This window comes from Haemaphysalis longicornis, unplaced genomic scaffold, assembly GCF_048455015.1.
Source record: "Haemaphysalis longicornis isolate Haplotype H1 unplaced genomic scaffold, Haemaphysalis longicornis Haplotype H1 scaffold_132, whole genome shotgun sequence".
Classification (NCBI taxonomy): Eukaryota; Metazoa; Arthropoda; class Arachnida; order Ixodida; family Ixodidae; genus Haemaphysalis; species Haemaphysalis longicornis.
In genome coordinates, this window is record NW_027526238.1 from 32,237 (window position 1) to 51,307 (window position 19,071).

The window sequence follows — 19,071 nt, forward strand, 5'->3', positions numbered from 1 at the left end:
ATGACGTTCTATCAATTGAAGAAAATTACTTTTACTCTCTTGTCTTGGTCTGAGGACCCGGCCCACTAACCAGCTCGATTTCATTGTTAAATAAAGTTTTCTACTCCTCCTCCTACTACTCCTCTTCTTGAGTTCAATTTTCCTATAACGCATATCCGAATATCGGGAAGATATATGGCTGTGGAAACTGTACCGAAATATCCCTCCCCTCCGGGTCTGAACAAACATGGTGTTATTGTATCTTTAACGTAGACGTGACTCGTTTTGCTCAATAAACCTGCTACTGGTTAGGAGCCTGGTATAAAGCTAGTACGCCCCTATATACACAGTGGGTTATTTGGAACTCAATAACCTACAGTTTTTGCAGCCCATAGTGTATGTCCGCATACTTTCATGCCATGACAACGTAAAGCGATGCGATACAATACTTTGGAGCGTTCGGCAAGGTTTCGAAAACAGTTTTACCTAACATATGATTACCGGGAATCGTTATGCTTTCTGCCAAAGCCAACAGCCCTAAAGGCCCAGATTTCGTTTTGGTCTTCCATTTTTGCTGTTGTCGGTCATGAGCAGCTGACTGTTCCCTTTGTTCGAAAGATTGCTTAACACAGCAGCTTACGCCTAGCTCCGCCTCTTCGCGCTCCGCACTGGACAGGCTTCGCAAGGAAGGGGACGACGGCGGCAATGTTTCTTCCGTAGCGGTATCCAAAACTAAACTTTACCTCACACCATGAGCTAATGTATGCGATTTTAAGCCTATTAATATGATAAAATTTATCCACACGCCAATTCTGGTGCGGACGAGCATCAGACGTTGACTGAGCGCAAAGAAACAGCAGGGAGAGCGAGCCTGAGTGAAGCATACGACAAATGCGAGAATCCCTAAGCTGACGTCACAGAGGCGTGCGTCGCAGCGCCGCCCGTGTTCGCGCCCACCGCCAATAAGCAGGCAAGCACTCAAACAAACGAACAAGAACGCCCCATGCTTGAAAGACACGTGGCGGCTCGGGATTGTGCTTAAGCGTAGATGACTCCTCCGCCCCCCCCCCCCCCCCTCTTTGGGAAAACCGGAGGAAAATAGTCACTCACGTGATTGGAGCGTGAACAAAAACAGGGCGCTGGGTATTTTTAGCGAAGCTGTTTTTCGCGGGGCTTTCATGGGACGAGGCGTGGTCACGCGGTCGCAGCGACGTGGAGAGGACATAGCCCAGCGAGGAGGAGGGCAAGCGCCAAGAACACATGCAGCGATGCTTGAACGAGACGCTTATATCGGCAAAGCATCTCTAGACTACTAAATCTGGTGTCAACGTTTACACATGACAACACTGTTGAGAAAAAAAGAAAACACTACGTATATTTGAGGCACGACATGAATAAATAGGTGTTATTTGCCTCAAATAACTTAAATACTGGGCAGCCTAAGCTTAACTCGGGACACGCGCAAAAACGAAAGATGAAGCATTGGTCTTTTAATTGAAAATACATGGTTGCTTGGCCTTTGCGATAGCAACTAAAAACATACGCCCTGAAAAAACAAAACGCGCTCGAGGCGCCCCCTCGTGTCAGTGTTCCAAGTTCAAAAGTCAGAAAAGGATAGATGGCGCTAGCAGTGGAACACGACACAAATGAACTGTCGCGAATGGGAAACGATCTGCTGGCTTTGATAAGTTCTATGACGCTTAGCCTTCCGATTAGGGAACACTGCTTCTAACATCAGCGTTCGCGACGTTAAGTCAGTGTAGCTGGGTTAACCCTTTTTTTTGTTGACGCAGAACAAAAACGCCCGCAACCATAACCATAAACAGCTTCGCTGTAAAATGCGAGCAGATTTCTCTGAATGATGCTCGAAAGGCACGAAGCGAGTATTCGCTAAACGTGTTCGCCGTGCGGAGCGGTTAATTTGCGCCGCTTGAAATGAAGCAAGGGTGCGCCGTACGGCTAAACGACCGGTAATTCTGGAAGTGCCTCGTGCGTGCACCCTGCTGCGGGCGAGGACGCCCACGCGATGCAGGCGTTCGCCGAAACGCAGTTTTTCACGCCGCGAGACGAACGGCGTTTTAAAACTGCCACCACAAAGCGTTGAGAATGCAGGGAGGGTTACCAAAAGGCTGCGTCTAGAGTGCCGTCGGCCGGTATTGTAAGCAGCCCGCTAAAGCAATTTCCACCGGCGTTTGACGAAAAACTCCCGCGTCCAGCACAACTTCGCCCTCCCTTAATGTAGCGTAACTTAAACTAGCCTAACATAACCTAAAAAGAAAAAAAGAATTATTTATAACACCGAAAATTACCCCATGCCACATTTTTTTAATTGAAACTAAATATCTAAAAAAAAATAAAGGAGGCAAGATCTGGACTCGAAACACCGCCCTTACCCACTGTGGTGGCTCAGGCGTTGTGCTGTTGAGCCCAAGGACGCGGGTTCGATTCCCGCTTTTCTGATGGAGCTGAAAAGCGAAAACGCCCGTCTGTGCGAGATTTCGGCTCATATTAAGGATACCCAGGTGGTCAAAATTAATCCGAAGCCATCTACTACGGCGCACATCATTGCCTGTGCAGCGTCGGCGCGTTAAACTTCATAAACCATGAAGACCGCATTTAATAACAAAAAAAAAATCACGCCATATCCACGGAATGAATGATGATAAGTGGGACGAAGCTCGAGAGGGGGAGATCATCGGTAACCGTAACTCTCCCGTGAAAGTTCGCCCATTACATCATTAAGAAAGACGTAAGACTGTGTGCGTACATTGTACAAATCAACTTTTATTTTCGGAGTCAATGCTCCCAGGCCCAGACCTGGTGAAAGACCTCGCGCCATCGAGGACTACCCCGCACCTCCACCACAATTTGTCATGTAGGATGGGACACACCGGTAAAGAAAGAACTTTTATTTAGGGCGAACTTGTGCCCGAACAAGACGAGAGGAAACGAGCAAAGGTCCTTGCGTCTCGTTCGATCTCCGAGAACGACTGCCTGCGTTCGTGGCGTGATCTCTTGCGTGATCTCCCCCTCGCAGTGCACGTGCGCTCGCGCCTCCGTTGGCGAACACAGACAAGCTCGCGCTCCCGGTGCCGAGTTTGCGCTGCCGGTTGCAGCCGGTTCTTGCGCGTGCAACGCGGCCCACTTTGCGACATCTCCGAAAGCATGCGGCGGTCACGTACCTCGAGACACAAGGGATGGACAGACCCATGGCTTTAGGAGCTTCGCCCCTAAAAGCGAAGACGGAACCTCTACACCCCTGTGCAGACGATCAAGACGCTCTGGACCGTGTCAGTCCGGCATCAGAAATTCGGGCGTCGTTGGACGGCACCGTAGCCATGCGTCGCTGTAGCGCTGAGCTGCAGTGCTATCAGGCGGCACTCTAGACGTACACTGCGTTACCAAAATGTGGCGTTCCCACTCAGCTCAGTGATGAATTCCTTCCTCTTTTACCAGCGGGCCATGTGGGACGCCGTTGTGGAGGGCCAGAGGTTATTTTAGATCACCCTGGATTCTTGAACCATGCCGCACGGGACACTCGCATCAGTGACCTAACCTATTTTTACTTTACCTAACCTAAAACTAACCTAGCGTAATCTGACATAATATTAGAAGTTCCTTTTTCAAGTTCGTTTCACTCAAAATGCCGTGATACGACGGAACGACCTGCAAAAGAATCTCTCGTCCTGCAACGAATTTGATGATGATGATGATGATTAAGAGGAAGAGGAAGAAGAACTACATGTGTCTAGGCAAACGATATTGCGTTTTTTGCATCAGCACCTGACATTCAAGCACTTTACGCATTAATTCAGTCATATCTGAACATTATTGCCTCCTGGATGGACAGTATTTGTCTTTCTATGAATGTCAACAAATGTTCTTTACTAGTTTTTCCGATCTCAACCCCTGTTCACATTACACTCAGTTACCGACAGCGCATAATTCATCACGTTGCTTCTTTAAAGTATCTTGGCTGGATCCCACATACAGCCCTCATAAAGTGCTATTGGTATGTTGAGGCGTCCAGTCATAGAAAGAAGGGTATGCGCAGAGAGACCCTTCTTATGATACAGGATGTATCATAAAGAGAATGTACTACATTCGCCCCATTTTAGAGTTTGGGTGTGTGCTATTCGCTGGGTCTGCGGCGTATAAGCTACATCGTCTGGTTCTTCTGGAGCGCCATGCTCTTCGCTGCTGCTTAGGGTCACCTAAGAATGCAGGTAATGCAGTAATTGGAAGCGCGCGTTCCTCCTCTGCCATATAGGTTTCGGATACTTACTGTGGAAACTTTTCTGAGAGCTTATAGCTCAAGGTGAACAGGGAGCAGTTTATCTTTATTGCTGAACCAGCTGCGTTTCTGGCGCACCAATGGCCCAGATCCTTGTGTCCGCAAAGCACTTTGGTACATACTCTCTTTCTCCATTCGGTGTAGCAATAAATCAGGTTATTCCATATCTTTACAGGAGTTCTCTGTCTATCAATTTCCGGAACATTGTCCCCAAAAATGCTAAACTGTTACCAGCCCGACTGCTCAATTCGTCTCCCCCAAGATTATTTGACCTCAATGCAGCCAGGTGCTATAATATATACAGATGCCCCTCAACGAGAAGAAAAATACGGTATAGGTATATTTTCCCTTTCCCTTAACTGGTACTTCTCGGTTCTTCTGGTTGATTTTACCCCTATTTTCTACGCGGAATTCCCGGCAATTGTCCTGGCACTACGAAAGCTGGATGCATCAATTACATCTCTAATCATAATTTCAGATTCTTTTTCTGTGTGTTTAGCCCTTTCTTCCCTTAAAGACACTCCCCTTCTGCGGACGTTTCGGTCACTCCTGCCACCTCACCTCACTGAAATTCACCTTTTTTGGGTTCCTGGTCATGCGGGGATCACACTCAACGAGACCGCAGACTCTATCAAGGATCGCACTTTTTGGGCCTGTTGTAGACGTCGCAGAGCCGACACCTTTAATAACCGCTTCTAGGTACCGTAGGACGTTGAAACTCCAAGAACAGCAAGAATCAATTTTATTGTCATTAAAAGATTTTAATCATCTGAAATTCTCATGGAAATCTGAATGGTGCCCTTCGCGCAACTTATAGGTGATTATTGCAGCCCTACGTTGTCGAGTACCCCAGTTAAATAGGTACTTACACAGGTCTCGTCTGGCGCCAACAGCTCTGTGCAGCTATTGCAACGAAGACGAGTCTGTAGAACACTACCTCTTGACATGTCGACGTTTTTCACGTCTCAGACGTCAGTGCCTGGCGCTGCCGCTTTGCAGTTTGGGGATATCCCTAACAGTGCCGGCTCTACTAACGTTCGGGGCATCCGGCATGGGGTTCTGCCGCCGGGATGTATGCTCTGACCTCCTGCGCTTCATTGAAAATTCCAGTAGATTAATTTTATGATTGCGATTGGTCACCCTCGCCTTGATTTTCCAGTTTTTTTTCTGTCATTTATGGAACCAAAACTCTTTCCAACCGGTCTAAATTATCTTTTCTAAGCGCCTCGTAATTAGATAAGAATTCCATTTAGTATTTTAACCGCCCTCTGTTGATTGGCCGATCCCGTGATTGGGTATACATGCCATATCTAAAGGCGCAACCACAACAACAACAACAACAACAACACAGAAAGACCGGCACAGAAAGAGAGGCACAGGGGTGCGGAAACTTTCCCGACAAAACGAGTGCCATAAATGCCATATTGTCTGTACTGTAGTTTCCTTTTTTTTGTTATGCCTTTATTGTTTATTGCATATTGTGCGTGTGTAATAGGAAGTTAGACCCATTATGCGTTGTTCTGAAGGTTGTGTTAACCTTTGTTTGTGGTCCTGATTACATCCCTGTATGATAAATTTATCTTCTTGTATTTTGTGTACGCCTGTAGTCATTAATATCTATCATGCTTACGTGGGTTTGCCACTGAATTTTTGTGTTTCTCCTGCTTGGTCTTTTCAAGACCGCAGTATGGTGTAAATAAAAAAAATTCACAGCATATCCACGGGGTGAATGATGATGAGTGGGCGAAGCTCCTGAGGGGAAATCATCGGTAAAACCGTGACTCTTCAGTGAAAGTTCGCCCACTACATCTGTGTCCGAACGTAACGTCTAGAAAGTCTCGCTTAAACCGCGCGTCGGCACCTTGGGGCTGAGCTCACCTGATGCGTTTTGCAGACGCCTCACGAGCTCTCACTGCATCGGGGCCTGCCTGCCGATACGCGCGCTTTCTCGCCGCTTCCCGTTCTCTGACGTTTTGGAGATCCTCTTCGCGCCGCAGCCGTGCCGCTTCGCGTACGGCAGGGTCCTCGCGCCGTTGCCGTGACGCTTGGGCCTCTCGTTCTCGAACGCTGGGATCTTGGCGGCGTCGTCGCGCAGCCAGACGACACGCTTCGGCCTCCCGCTCTCGTACGGCAGGATCTTGGCGGCGGCGTCGCGCAGATTCACGGAGCGCTTCTGCCTCGCGGGCTCGCACATCTGCAGCCTTATCCATCGGGCGACTCCGAGCGCGCGCCAACAGCGAACGCATTTTATTACAACGCTCCCCGCCATCTAGTAAACAATCCAAGAACTAAACTAGAGGTAGCCACGCCGTCTAGTAAACAATCCAAGAACTAAACTAGAGGTGGCTACATACATACGTCGAGGACGGACAGACCCACGCCTTAAGGAGCTTCGCCCCTAAAAAAATAAATAAGAGGCAGGGGCGGAAGAGTTGATTGGGCGGTGTAGGGAGTTTTGGTGTCTCGAGGAATTACCGATGTGCGTTGCGAATGCGGGATGTTTTCGGGGCAGATTTGATTTCTCAAGGAAGCCAGCGCGCCCCGTATACGCGTCGACATCTGCTCTCCGGAATGGGGGTCAGGAGCATCTTTCACTTTCAGAAGAAGGTAGCGACGCGCCCGTCCTGTGCCTGCTGTAGCGGTCCGAAAGTTCGCGGCAAAACGACCGGAGATCGTGAGTTTCAACATTCGGCTGACTCGCTCATAGGAACGCAGTTGCCGATGAATGGGGACATTGAGGATAAAACAAAAACACTTAAACGTAGTCATAAAGCGTGCGTGATGCGGCAAGGGACTGAGAATTGTTTTCCTTGTCCCTTCTTTCTGGTTTTTTTTTTTTTTTTGCTTACGTGCAGTTTTTCTTACTCTATTCCGGCGGATGCGTACGCGGACTCATCGACCAAGGAATAACGATGATCATGATGGTGGTGGTGGCGATTATTATCATTTTAATTTGCCCATAGCAACGGTACAGCCTTCATTTTTGTGCCCACACCCACACACGTGGGTTCGCCAGGCATTTATTTGAGTGTCACGAAGATTCCATATTCGAGTGATGAAATTTACAAAGGTCAGCGAGAACACCTGTTCTTAACAAAATAAGGCAGCCTGTGGCTGAAAAACAACAACAAAAACTCCAAGAGAACCGCGCTCGTCAGCTCCCTGAGGCCTGGTTAGCTTCTCGAGGCATACACCCTTTTCATCTATGCGTCGCTGAAGGTCTACAATTAATCCTCCTCAAGCCGATAATTCAGCCTCCAGCAACATTAACCCAACCTACTTCCACCCTCAACGGCCTTTCTCTAATGACCCAGAGCCCCTGGGTGAGTAGTAGAATTACTGCCATGACGAATCGCTGTTTGGCTAACGTTTTGCGGTGTTGCACTTGATCTTGCATGTAACAAAATATTTAAAAACCTTTCGTTTTAGCACAGATTTCTAAGCACAACTCGTGCACGTCGACGCAACGGACTGCTCAACAAACGAAAATTCCCCGCATTTCCCCGAGGGGAAGAATGTGAAAGTGCGAATGCACGAGTTGAATTTGCGCGGTTCGGTATTGTTCGCGAAAGAGAGATCACACACACACACACACAACTACAAAGAAAGAAAGATGCATTTATTCAATTCACAGACACCTATTTGTGTTGTCGTTGTACTTGATTGCTAGAGCGGATCTCAGCTTTGAAATTTCGTGTCAGTACTCCTTTAAGCAGGTGCATTAGCCCTTCTCACGCCCGATTCTTGGCCAATCCCCCCCGTGGGTATGTGCCATGTCAGCGGCCAGGCAGAGCGCGCCCATCTCCCCCCGTTGCCAAGGAAGACGAGGAGATTCCTGGCCAATCCCCCACGTGGGTATGTGCCATGTCAGCGGCCAGGCTGCGCGCATTCGCACGAGCGCGGACATCGCCGGTGGACGCAGGTTCAGGGTCGCTTAAGAAGTGCATTCGCACTTAATATAGCAAACAGTCATCGCCTTTGTCGCCTTCCTCGGCGCGTATGATCCTAAGTAATGTAGTCCTTCAATGCTTTACTGGTCACGAAACTTCGGCGCTCGCTTCATATAGGGACCGCGCGCGCCACTACAGGCGCCACCGCCGCACGAAGGTCATCCAGCCGCCGCGCGTGCGGCGTATTGGCCAGCTCTTGGCGTGCAAACGCTCGCTGCTTTTGCTGTCTGCGCGGTGATTAAGTGTTTTTTTTTCGTAGTAGTTAGCGATGAATAGTCCAGTTATTGTGTTTATCACCTGCCTTCAATGGGGTTTTATTTTTCGAAGTAAGTTACCGTAGACTTCGGCCGCGAACGACAACGGCTTCTGTGTGCTCTGGCACAAGCGCTGCGCCGTCGTGTTTACGGATTTTTAAATCTATATTGCTTCTTTTCTTAAAGCAAAGTTGTAAATACCACACATGCGGTAGCTGTGTAGTCACGGACTGCTGCGGGCCTATCTATAATACAATAAAAAAACTGAAAGAAAATAAGTACGCGTCGTTCAGACTACGCTTAATAAATCCGTTGATTGCTCTGGAATGCACAGACCGCTAAAAGAGATAGCCCAATAGTATTGTCGTTTCGATGAGTGGGTACATACTTGAGAACATCTAAAAACGCTGCAGAAACGCGAAGGATCAAAACACGAAGAGATATATGTTTCTCCATGTGTCTTTCTGCTTCCACGCTTTGCAATCCTTGTAAAAACAGGAAGCGAAAAAAGAATAATGAAACTGATTTTATCACACGCAACAAAAAATTTAAATGTTACGAAGGGAGACAAAAGAGCGTGGTCCAGAGTACAAAAATTTATTTTTCGCGCTGCGATGTGCACCACACGGATGAAACAGAATATTGCCACGTAGCCAAGAACGACGCAAAGCTTTTCTGAACGCAGCGAGCTAGCGATCTCCTGCACTACAAAAGACTAGAATGAAACACGTCTAAGAAGCAGTCCGTAGTGTGACGTGAACAGATGAACGTCGATAAAGTGAGTTGCACGGCGTTTGCTATGCATGCATTACTCTTGGAACGTTATTAATTTCAGATCCATGGAAATAGGATCGAGAACATTGTCGAAGAAACAAAAAATCAAGTTGGCGACAAGGTGTCACCCTTTCCATATCAAACAATATTGTCCGACGAGACGTACGGCAAAGAGAGCAAACGGGCGCTCCGGTTGAAACGCAGATAAGAAACTGGAATCGGCCACGCGCGGTTACAAAACAAACAAAACGAACCCTAAGGGATAATTCGCGGAAATATGAAAAGTAAAAGCACAAGGATTTCCCAAAGCTTTTTTACACGCGAGCCTGAGCGCAAGGTAATACAAGTTTGCAAACAGGTAATGAAGCACCGCTACAACCTGACTGATATGACAAAAATCCGGCGTTAAATTAGCCTTGTACAATTCTAGGCCCACGATGCTCTCAAAAGGGTAGGTTGCTTTTTCCATTCTCACAAACAGTGCATTTCCACACACTGTCGCACACTTATAATCGAAGCTGAAATCTCCCGTTGCTTGCCTTGGAATGGCGCCCCTCCATTTCTCACACAGCTGCCCGTCGCTCGGTCAACAGAACAAGGAAACATTTTCTGTGGTATCTTTGTACAAGGAAAGACATCCCGGGATGCAACACATGTTCGGCATCGTCGTTGCACTACTTAAGTCGCATCACAAGAGGGCGATATGCACGTTACATTTTTTTCCCGCACAAAACAAACACAACTCGCCGCGGCTCCGCCGTTCGAGCCAGCGCAACGCCGCCCGAGGAATGACCTCAGTGAGAGGGTGGCGCCACCGCGCGGCGGCCAAACGCAGCATATGAAGCTCTCCCATTGAGTTACGGAGCGGTTTCGTGACCAGTAAAGCATTGAAGGACTCTGGTAATGTTTAGGATGCTGACGATGATGATGATGATGAACCAAGACGCTAAATTTAGACGCACGCAACCCTCAACCCACCTTTGTGGACTCGGGGAGATGAGCAGCGTTACTGCACGGCGAAATAACGCTCGAAAACGCAAAAAATAAAACAAAATGGCCGCGTATCTGCTCTCTTCGCTGTAGATATCGTTGAAAGACGATAGTCTTCTGTCGCCCCGGCCACATGAATGCTTGTCTTCTTCTCTTCGACCCCACCTCTCATGCCCTTCCCCGCCCTTTAAATCATTTCACAATAAAAACAAAAGAGGTTTGCTACAGTCAATCCAATTCGCTCGCTTGGAGGAGGTCTTGCTGACAAGGCTTCGTGTTGGTGTAGCCCTCTCTCCCGCTGTGACCCGGGCGTGGCCACCACGCTAACATGCCCCGTTCGCACAAAACTGCCCCCCTTCTGCACGGCTCCTGCCGAAGAGAGAGCGAGAGAGAGCGAGAGAGAGAGAGAGAGAGAGAGAGAGAGAGAGAGAGAGAGAGAGAGAGAGAGAGAGAGAGAGAGAGAGAGAGAGAGAGAGAGAGAGAGAGAGAGAGAATTTGTTTTTTTCCCCAGAAAGCCACAAGGAGAAGGAGTGGGATTTCCCTGCCCTTCTTTTCATTCGTCGGCCAGCAGTCCTTGACCTCTGGTGGCTTCTTCAGCTTTTTGGATCAGTAGTTGCTGTAGTAGTTCTTCGGAGCTGAGCAGCGCCGTCTCCCATTGCTCCTCATTAATGATGTTTATTCCTTGTGTGTCTTTTTTGCTTTTCTCTGCATGCCCATATTATGTGTTTGAGGTCTGCTCTTTGGCCGCATGTTTTGCAAAGATCGCTGACTGCCGAAGATGCGGACACAGAACACGTGCTGTGGACGTGCCCTTCGTTGGAAGCGGCCAGAACAAGACAGCTTCGAGGCACAGGCCTCCACCCTGGCAGACCACGTGACCTCCATCGGCGGATGCGGGGACCCCAACACCGCTTCCTCCTTGCGTTTTTCAGTAAAACTGGAGTTAACTTATACCTGTAATGTAGAATTTATGCCATAGGGTAGAGTATCGCAAAAAAAAATTATTCCGCGTTCCACTGCTTGCGCCATCTAAGGCCACCTTTTGTTTCTGTTGAACTTGAAACACTGCCACGAGGCGCAGGCTCGCTCGAGCGCTTTTTGTATTTTCGGGTGAAAACATTTTTTTCCAGGGAGCATTTTTTTACCTCCTAATGCAGAAATCAAACATCCATGTATATTTAGTTAAACTAACAGTGCGAATACCACTTATGTATTGCCTTATTGCCTCAAATATGCCTGATGTTTTATTTTTACTTAGCAATGCTGGCAAGTAGTGTTTTCGGATTCAGCGGTTTGGAAAAGTTTTGCCTACACAAATTTTTCGTCCGAAAATTCTTTTAACTTTCTGACGAAATACGGAATTGAGGGTCAGGCAGACACAAACATATTGAAATTAAGTAGATCAAGAAATTCTATCGTCTTTAAGAAACACTTACGCACTGAGACTGAGTGCCGGTGTGCCCTGTGCCGCGTTTCCTTCCATTTTTTTTTTTTTTTTTTTTGCGCTAGACGAAGTCCTGGATTACCGCTACCAACTATCCCGAACCCAAACTCTGCTCAGCTATAGTATTCCAAATTGTACTCATTTTTGCGCTTGCGAGAATTTAGCGTTTTATTTTTCTATGACGTAGGTTTAGCGCGTTTTGATTACCGTCGTCCTTTCTCACAATAGCGTCATTATGCGTCGACTCTCGCGGGTATGCAAATGTGCGATGTCGGTCTTGCAGAGTTAAATCTATGCTGGCGGTGATGTCTTACCTTCTTCCCTTCTGCTTATTTACGAACGTCTTGGAGTGCTGAGGTACGCTGTGTGACACGGGCGTACGACGGATGGGAAGAACAAGAGAATACGTGGGGAAACGCAGCTACACGCTTCAAAAACCACCTAGACCATTGCCAAGATTTGCTGAACCTTATTTATGTAGATTTATTCCTTCGCCCGAGTTAACGTTGTATCTACCCGCCATACTGCACTAGCTCACAATGTATATGACCTTCGAGAACCTAGAACCATGATTGATCCCTCCCCAACTTAGTAGGCGTGCTTTAATATGGAAGAATGGTGACAAGAACGCCACTGACTTTGCCAGTGCTTTTGTCTTTTGGGGGCACGAAGCTAGGCCACTGCCATGGGGATGCTTGTCACGTCATCCATTCCTTCATTTCAGAGACGGCTCGTCTGCCTTGCTAAAACGATTCCGATCAGGCTCTCTCGTTCCTTTTTCTTTTTCTATTTCTCTCTTCAACCTGCGTGCAATTTTTTTTTTCTTCAACTGTACTATTTTGCCTTATCTGGTTCTTTTTAATGAAACAAAAAATCTTCTTGGCCAATTCCCCTCAGTGGGTATGCGCCACTTTATGGGCCACCACCACCATCGCCACGGCGATGCGGCGTGTTCTCGCGCGTGGGCTCGCGGTGAAGAGGACGAAGCGGGGCGGGCCGGCCGAGCGGTCATTCGAGCACCAGTGCGGAAGAACCCCCAGTGGTTTAGCCGCCGGGTGGTCGCCCAAGACCCGCGCGCCTCCCAAACACCGAGCGAGAAGTCCACCAGCCGCTGAGAATGCCTCACGGGCTCCGGGCATCGACGCGGCCGCGGAAGCAGTGACCTTCACGGGCGGGTGGCAGCTGAACACCCCGCCACCATAAGACTCGCTGGTCTCCGCATGGCGTGAGCTGTGTGCCTCTCCGCGTCGCTGCCCCAAGGATTTAAGGCATGGAGTCCAACAACGAAGACAGCTCCTCGGAAGACGAATACCCCACCAGCGCTCGCGAGTCGCCCGAGCCAAGCCCTAGATGCAGCCTCTGCCAGACCACCTCGAGCGCAGCCAGGCCCCTGGACTGCTCACATGGCTTCTGTATCCCGTGCCTTCTGGAGATATACACAGGGGGCGCGATCAACTGCCCGCTCTGTCAGCGCGACAGCGACGATCAGCCGGAACGTCCAGCGACGCCCCCGTCAGAGTACGACGTCCCCTCCAGCCCGGGAGCAGGCGCCCGAGACGGCGCCACCCTTCGCTGCACCAGTTGCAACAGCCAGCAGAACAGCGCCGTGGCTCGGTGCTTCGACTGCGCCGACCTGCTCTGCATCAACTGCGCAATGGCCCACTACTTCATGCGCTTCTTCGAGAGCCACCGGTTCGTCCCGCTGGAGGAACAGCAGCCGGCTCACTCGCACCCCCGCCCAGCGATGTCGACATCCCTCTGCGGCTGCTGCAACCGGCCGTTGTGCGAGGTTTGTGCCCTGCGACAGGAACAGCGAAGGGCGACGCATCGCCCGGCGCCACCGCCTACCCCCCGGCGCGCGGAAACACCGCCAAGCGATCTGGGGCATTGGCGCGGTCAGAGGCTCGACTTGGAAGCTGCCCTCAGGGCCTTGCGGCACATGGCTGCGGGTTTGGAGGCCCAGTACGGGCGAGCGAGGGAGAGGGTGGACGACGCGTACGAATTCTATCTGTCCGTGCTGGAGGAACGCCGGCAGGCCGTAGTGGACGACCTGGACAGCGCGTACGAAGCCAGCATGACCGCGCTTGAACGGAATCGGCAGCGGGAGGAACGCAGAGCCTCGGGAATGGCTCACTTGCGCACCATTCTGGGGGCGCTGTTGCAGGACGCGGAGGCTCGAGCACTGGACGAGTGGATCGAGACCCATTTCCAGGAGATGCTGGCGGTCCAGCAAGAGGGACACCCTGTAAGCACCAACGTCGAGTTTGTTTCGAATCACCAAGCGATCCCTGTTGTTGTTGCGAATACGTTTGGCTACGTCGACGGCGGCGAAGATTCGGAGCAAGATCCCCAGCATCCGCCCGTCGCTGTCGCCGCATCCGGCCCGGCGCAGCACGGGTCCACCCAGCACGAGAATGACCGCTCTGCACCAGTGCGTCCACCAGGCCTCTTCGGGTCAAGCCTTCCTTCGAACTACCTCAACCCCACCGAGTTGCCGAGCGGAAGCGGGGACGCTCCCCGCGACGTCGCAGACCGTGATCTCCAAGGTGCTTGCGCCCCGCCGCTGCCCAATGCCCGATCGGAAACTCTCAACCTGCTTGTCGAGCGGCAAAAGATGACGTACTTCTGCACGCTAGGTGACTTCGGAGGAGCCGTGGAGGCTCCATTCACGGAACCGTCCGGCGTCGCCGTCACCGACAATAACGACATCGTGGTCGCCGATTCGCACAACCAGTGCATCCAGATCTTCGACCGGCAGTGCCGGTTCAAGCGCCAGTTTGGCGAGTACGGCAATCGCGACGGACAGCTGCTGTACCCCAACCGAGTGGCGGTGGCGCCCCGAACGGGCGACATCGTCGTCACCGAACGCTCGCCGGCCCACCAGATCCAGGTCTACACACGCGACGGTCAGTTCGTGCGCCAGTTCGGCGCCACCATTTTGCAGCACCCGCGTGGCATCGCGGTCGACAACCGTGGCAGGATGGTGGTGGTGGAAAGCAAGGTGATGCGGATCACCGTCTTCGACCCCACCGGCTGCGTGCTGCGCAAGTTCCGGTGTTGCGACCACCTCGACTTCCCCATCGGAGTGGCTGTGAACGACCGCGAGGAGGTCTTCATCGCGGACAACAGGGCGCACTGCGTCAAGGTCTTCAGCTACGATGGCGCCTTCGTGCGCCAGATCGGCGGGGAGGGAATAACGGACTATCCCATCGCGGTGTGCATCAACGAGCGCGGAGAGGTGGTTGTGGCGGACAACCACAACAACTTCCACATCACGGTGTTCACGCAGGATGGCCGGCTCGTGAACGCTCTCGAGTCCATGACGAAGCACGCGCAGTGCTCCGACATCGCGCTCATGGACGACGGCTCCGTAGTGTTGGCCAGCAAGGACAACCGCTTGTACGTCTACCGCTACGTGCAGCCGTCTGCCTCGTTTCGTTCCCGTCTGGACAGTCTCTAACTTGTGCCGTGGCTTTTGCCCCTTGGTTAACATTCGGTTATGCAGTTGTTGCTTTTCTTCTCTAAAATGGACTGACGGAAGTAGCTGGAAGTGGCGGGAAAAGGAAGTACCGTTCTTGTTTTAAAAGGGGGCTAAGGGTATGCGTTTGTTAGCTTTTCACACCAGAGGAAATGCCCGCTTGCATTTTCTCGTGTCGTTATCAACGGAGGTCACTCCGGTGTTAGGACTGAGTTTTCCCTTTTTTTTTTTTCTTTTTGCCAAAAATCTTGCACCGCCGGCTGTTCATTCCAGAACCGGCTTCCGACTCATCTCGTGCAAGTTGTTCCAAGGCTCGCGTCAACTGTTACTTCCTCCTCAGGCACTAAAAGAAAAGCACTTTTCTGAACAACCAAACTGCTGCACTGGTGTCTCCTGTCAAACGTTGTGGCTCAGTGGCTAAGGCGTTGAGCTGCTGAGCACGAGGTCGCGGGTTCGATTCCCGGCCGCGGCGGCCGCTTTGCTGATGGAGGCGAGAAGCAAAAACGCCCGTGTGTACGAGATTTGGGCGCACGTTAAAGATCCCCAGAGTTGTCAAAATTAATCCGGAGCCCTCCATAACGGCGCGCCTCCATCGTCTGCGTTGCGTCGGCGCTTTGAACCCTACAATCAATCAATGCTGTCAAAAGTTGCATAACGCATTAAAGTACAGCTACAGATATCGAGAAACGTAGCACGTAGCGAAAATGTTCCGCTTCAATGTTCTGCACCTTCTATCCTCCCCCCAATTACGAAGCAAATGAATATTCCCAGCCTTAGCAAGGCAGAAGAGGCTATATGCGCGTTGGGAATGTAGTACACACCACGAACCTGGGTAAATTCAATGACTGCCGTATCCAAAACGTTAAAAAAGTGATTTACGATGAGCCCTGTAGTGAGCGAAAATGGAAACGCCGATTTCCCGCACCATGTCCGTAGCCAAGTGAAGACGAGAGCGGCCGCGACTAGACAATATCATCATCATTCTCATCATCATCATCACCCGCCTATCTACGCTCACTGCAGGGAAAAGGCCTCTCCCATTAATCTCCAATTTTCCCGGTCCTGTGCTAACTGCGACCAATTTATCCCCGCAAACTTCTTGATCTCATCTGCCCATCTAACTTTCTGCCCCCCCCCCCTCCCCCCTGCCACGTTTGGCTTCTCTAGGGATCCACTCTGTTACCCTTAATGACTAACGGTTATCTTGCCTTCGCATTACATGCCCTGCCCACGTCCATTTCTTCTTCTTAATTTCTACTAATATGTCCTTAACACGCGTTTGTTCCCTGACCCACTCCGCTCTCTTCTTGTCCCTTAATGTTGCACCTATCATCTTCCGTTCCATTGCCCGCTGAGTCGTTCTGAATTTAAGTTGAACCCTCTTAGTGAGCCTCCAGGTTTCTGCCCCGACCATGACCCCGACCCCGACCAGACAAGACCAAGTTCTCCTCAATCAGCCAGTCCAGAAAAGTTCGTGGACAATCCAGGACCACTCTCGCTATAGAAATTCTATTTGCAAAAAAAAAAAAAAAAAAAAAATGAAACTACGGCTGTTCTGGGCAGTCGAAATGACCAATCGAAGAGATGGTTGTGGCATGCTTTAGTAAGAAGGAAGGTCAGTAGCCAACGGGAGTAGGACAGTAAGGTATACGGTAAATTCAGTCCGCATGTGGCCGCCTTTACTGTAAAAATTACACCATCTTCCCGTGGGGAACCATGAGGAGGATGCGAAGCATCATGGGGGTTCCGTGTAGGTTCCATTGTGTTGCCGTTATGTTGTTTCATTTATCGGAGCACGAATGGGAACGTAGTGTGAACCCCCATGTAGAGACAGAGAAATGTAGAGAAATGTAGAGACAGCGAAGAGACCGACACCCGTGTTACCTGATGGAACACTTCCTGGTTCTCGTCTTTCTTTATTGCGTGCTCACGCTCCTACCCCGTTGCCCGCCCTCTTCGTCCTCTTCTCTGGTTGAGCTGCAAGGCGCGTGGCGCTTCCCGCCACATCTTTCCCGCAGGAAATTCAGCATCCCCCTCTAAAGTTTTCAGTTCGTCGTTTCCGTTGACGTTCAGCTTCGCGTGCCTTCGTTGTATCAGTAGCTTCTTGACGTAGTTTGAATGAGTCAAGGACATAAGGCGCGTTCGTAGCACTTGCTCCTGTCCCGGATTTGTAGCGCAGTGGGAAGAGCGCCACGTACCTCCCGTTGCGGCCAGAGAGTCGTGGGATCGAAACCGGGCGCCGCCTAACTGTTTCTTTTTACAGTGGACTGCGCTAACGTCAGCCCAAACGCTGACGGGGCTGAAGAGACGCGCATGCGCAGTAAAGTGCGGACGGCGGACAACAACAAGGGAGGGAGGGAGGGACACAGCTCCGAGCATATAAGATGCTTCGCATCTAAAATGCTTAAGTTCCTCGTGGAAAGGTAAAAAGCGGGCGCAGGTTGTTATGTATAGACCGCAGCTGAATGGCGCGTATACTAGGCCACCTTAGAAGCATAAATGATTATGCTGAACGCGACGTCGGTTGATAGTGCTGTTGTATCTATGTAAATCGGTGTTATGGCAAGCGCTTGACCTCAAGACGGTATTGCGACTTCCCCTTCTCTGGTCCGGAGTGACTCCCTGCGTTTATACAGCTGTTCCGGGGCCAGAGTTCACCCAGCTCTCTCCATCATCATCGTCGGCTGTGGCTAGCACTTCGACACACATCGATTTCATCTCGCAGGTTATCGTCACTGCACCCGATAAGTGGAAGTGCGCACTGGTGCAGTGCGCCGTCGCCAAACGGCAATGAAAAGGACGGGGGATAGAACGTCGCCTCGACCTGTGTTCCGGCTGCACTGCATGCCTATCACGGGTTCGTGCCCTGTGGCCGCGTAACATGTTGATCTGCAGCACTTGTTGTTGTTTGCCGCGGCCTCGACCGGTATGTCCCGTCTTGGAGAAAGAGTGAAGAGTGGTACACAGCCCACTTTGAACTACCTTCGAGGAAGGTGAAGCACGGTGTGTCGCACTTTTTGGCGCGAAAGTACGATTTATTTTTTATGTACTTGTCTATCTGCATCGACATTTATAGTATTACTGTGGAAGGGGGGTATACATAAAAAATTTAATGCAAGCAAAAAAGAACAGAGGTTAGCAATGTACAATGTACACTAATACACGCGCGCACGCATTTTCGCAAAGCCTTCAGAAACGCTTCGTTGTCAACAGTGCCGACTGTTGTAGCAGGTAGGACGCATTACTGAATAGTCTTGGGGAAATAGGATAACTCTTGGGGAAATAGGATAACTTAACCGAGTCAGTTTTGCTCCGTTATTCGCGTATTTTATGGTTGTGGTCGAGTCGCTGCGATATGTAATGCGGTAAAGGTTAAGCATTTCTCACAGGGTGTCCCGACCACGACCGGCTTATTAGACAGCGACCTGTCCACGCGCGCCGATTCCGCGTACGGAATTTGTTATTGCTTGTTTAGGTTTTTTTGTTCTTTCCAACGCAACTGCACCGGCTGACTCTGTATTTGATCCTCACTTTTCCGCTGTATACGCGTTTGCTCGGCCTGCCGTTGTTAATTGTTATTTCGTCTTTTACTGGTCTGCAGATTCACACTGCAGGAAGTGCGCGCCTTCTGTGGGGTCCGCGGTGTGCTGCCACCGAACGCTCACCCACCCGAACGGTCATCGTCCACAAAAAAACTTTCACAGCTGCTACCCTGTTCTAACGCGTTCTCCATGGCATCCCGTGCGTTTGATAGCGCGCGGACATCATAAAGAACGAACCAAAAAGAAATATTCAGCGTGTTTCGTTCGATAGCAAGGAACAGAAAAAAATGAACAGGAAGCACTTTGTGCGCACGTTACTCACGGTGCATCAAAAGCAAAATGAAGAACAGGAAGAAACAGTCGGCG

General features: G+C 50.4%; 1 protein-coding gene across 1 annotated transcript; it reads left to right on the top strand.

Moving 5' to 3' along the window:
• The first annotated feature begins 12,955 nt into the window (after positions 1-12,955).
• On the top strand, positions 12,956-15,299 carry LOC144164667 (B-box type zinc finger protein ncl-1-like). Its single transcript, XM_077694998.1, has one exon. The coding sequence runs from the start codon at positions 12,956-12,958 to the stop codon at positions 15,143-15,145; it is 2,190 nt and encodes a 729-aa protein (XP_077551124.1). The 3' UTR covers positions 15,146-15,299.
• The last annotated feature ends 3,772 nt before the right edge of the window (positions 15,300-19,071 follow it).

Excerpts from the sequence above, each read along its gene's own strand:
- LOC144164667 (XM_077694998.1), top strand. The coding sequence starts at position 12,956 with ATGGAGTCCAACAACGAAGACAGCTCCTCGGAAGACGAATACCCCACC.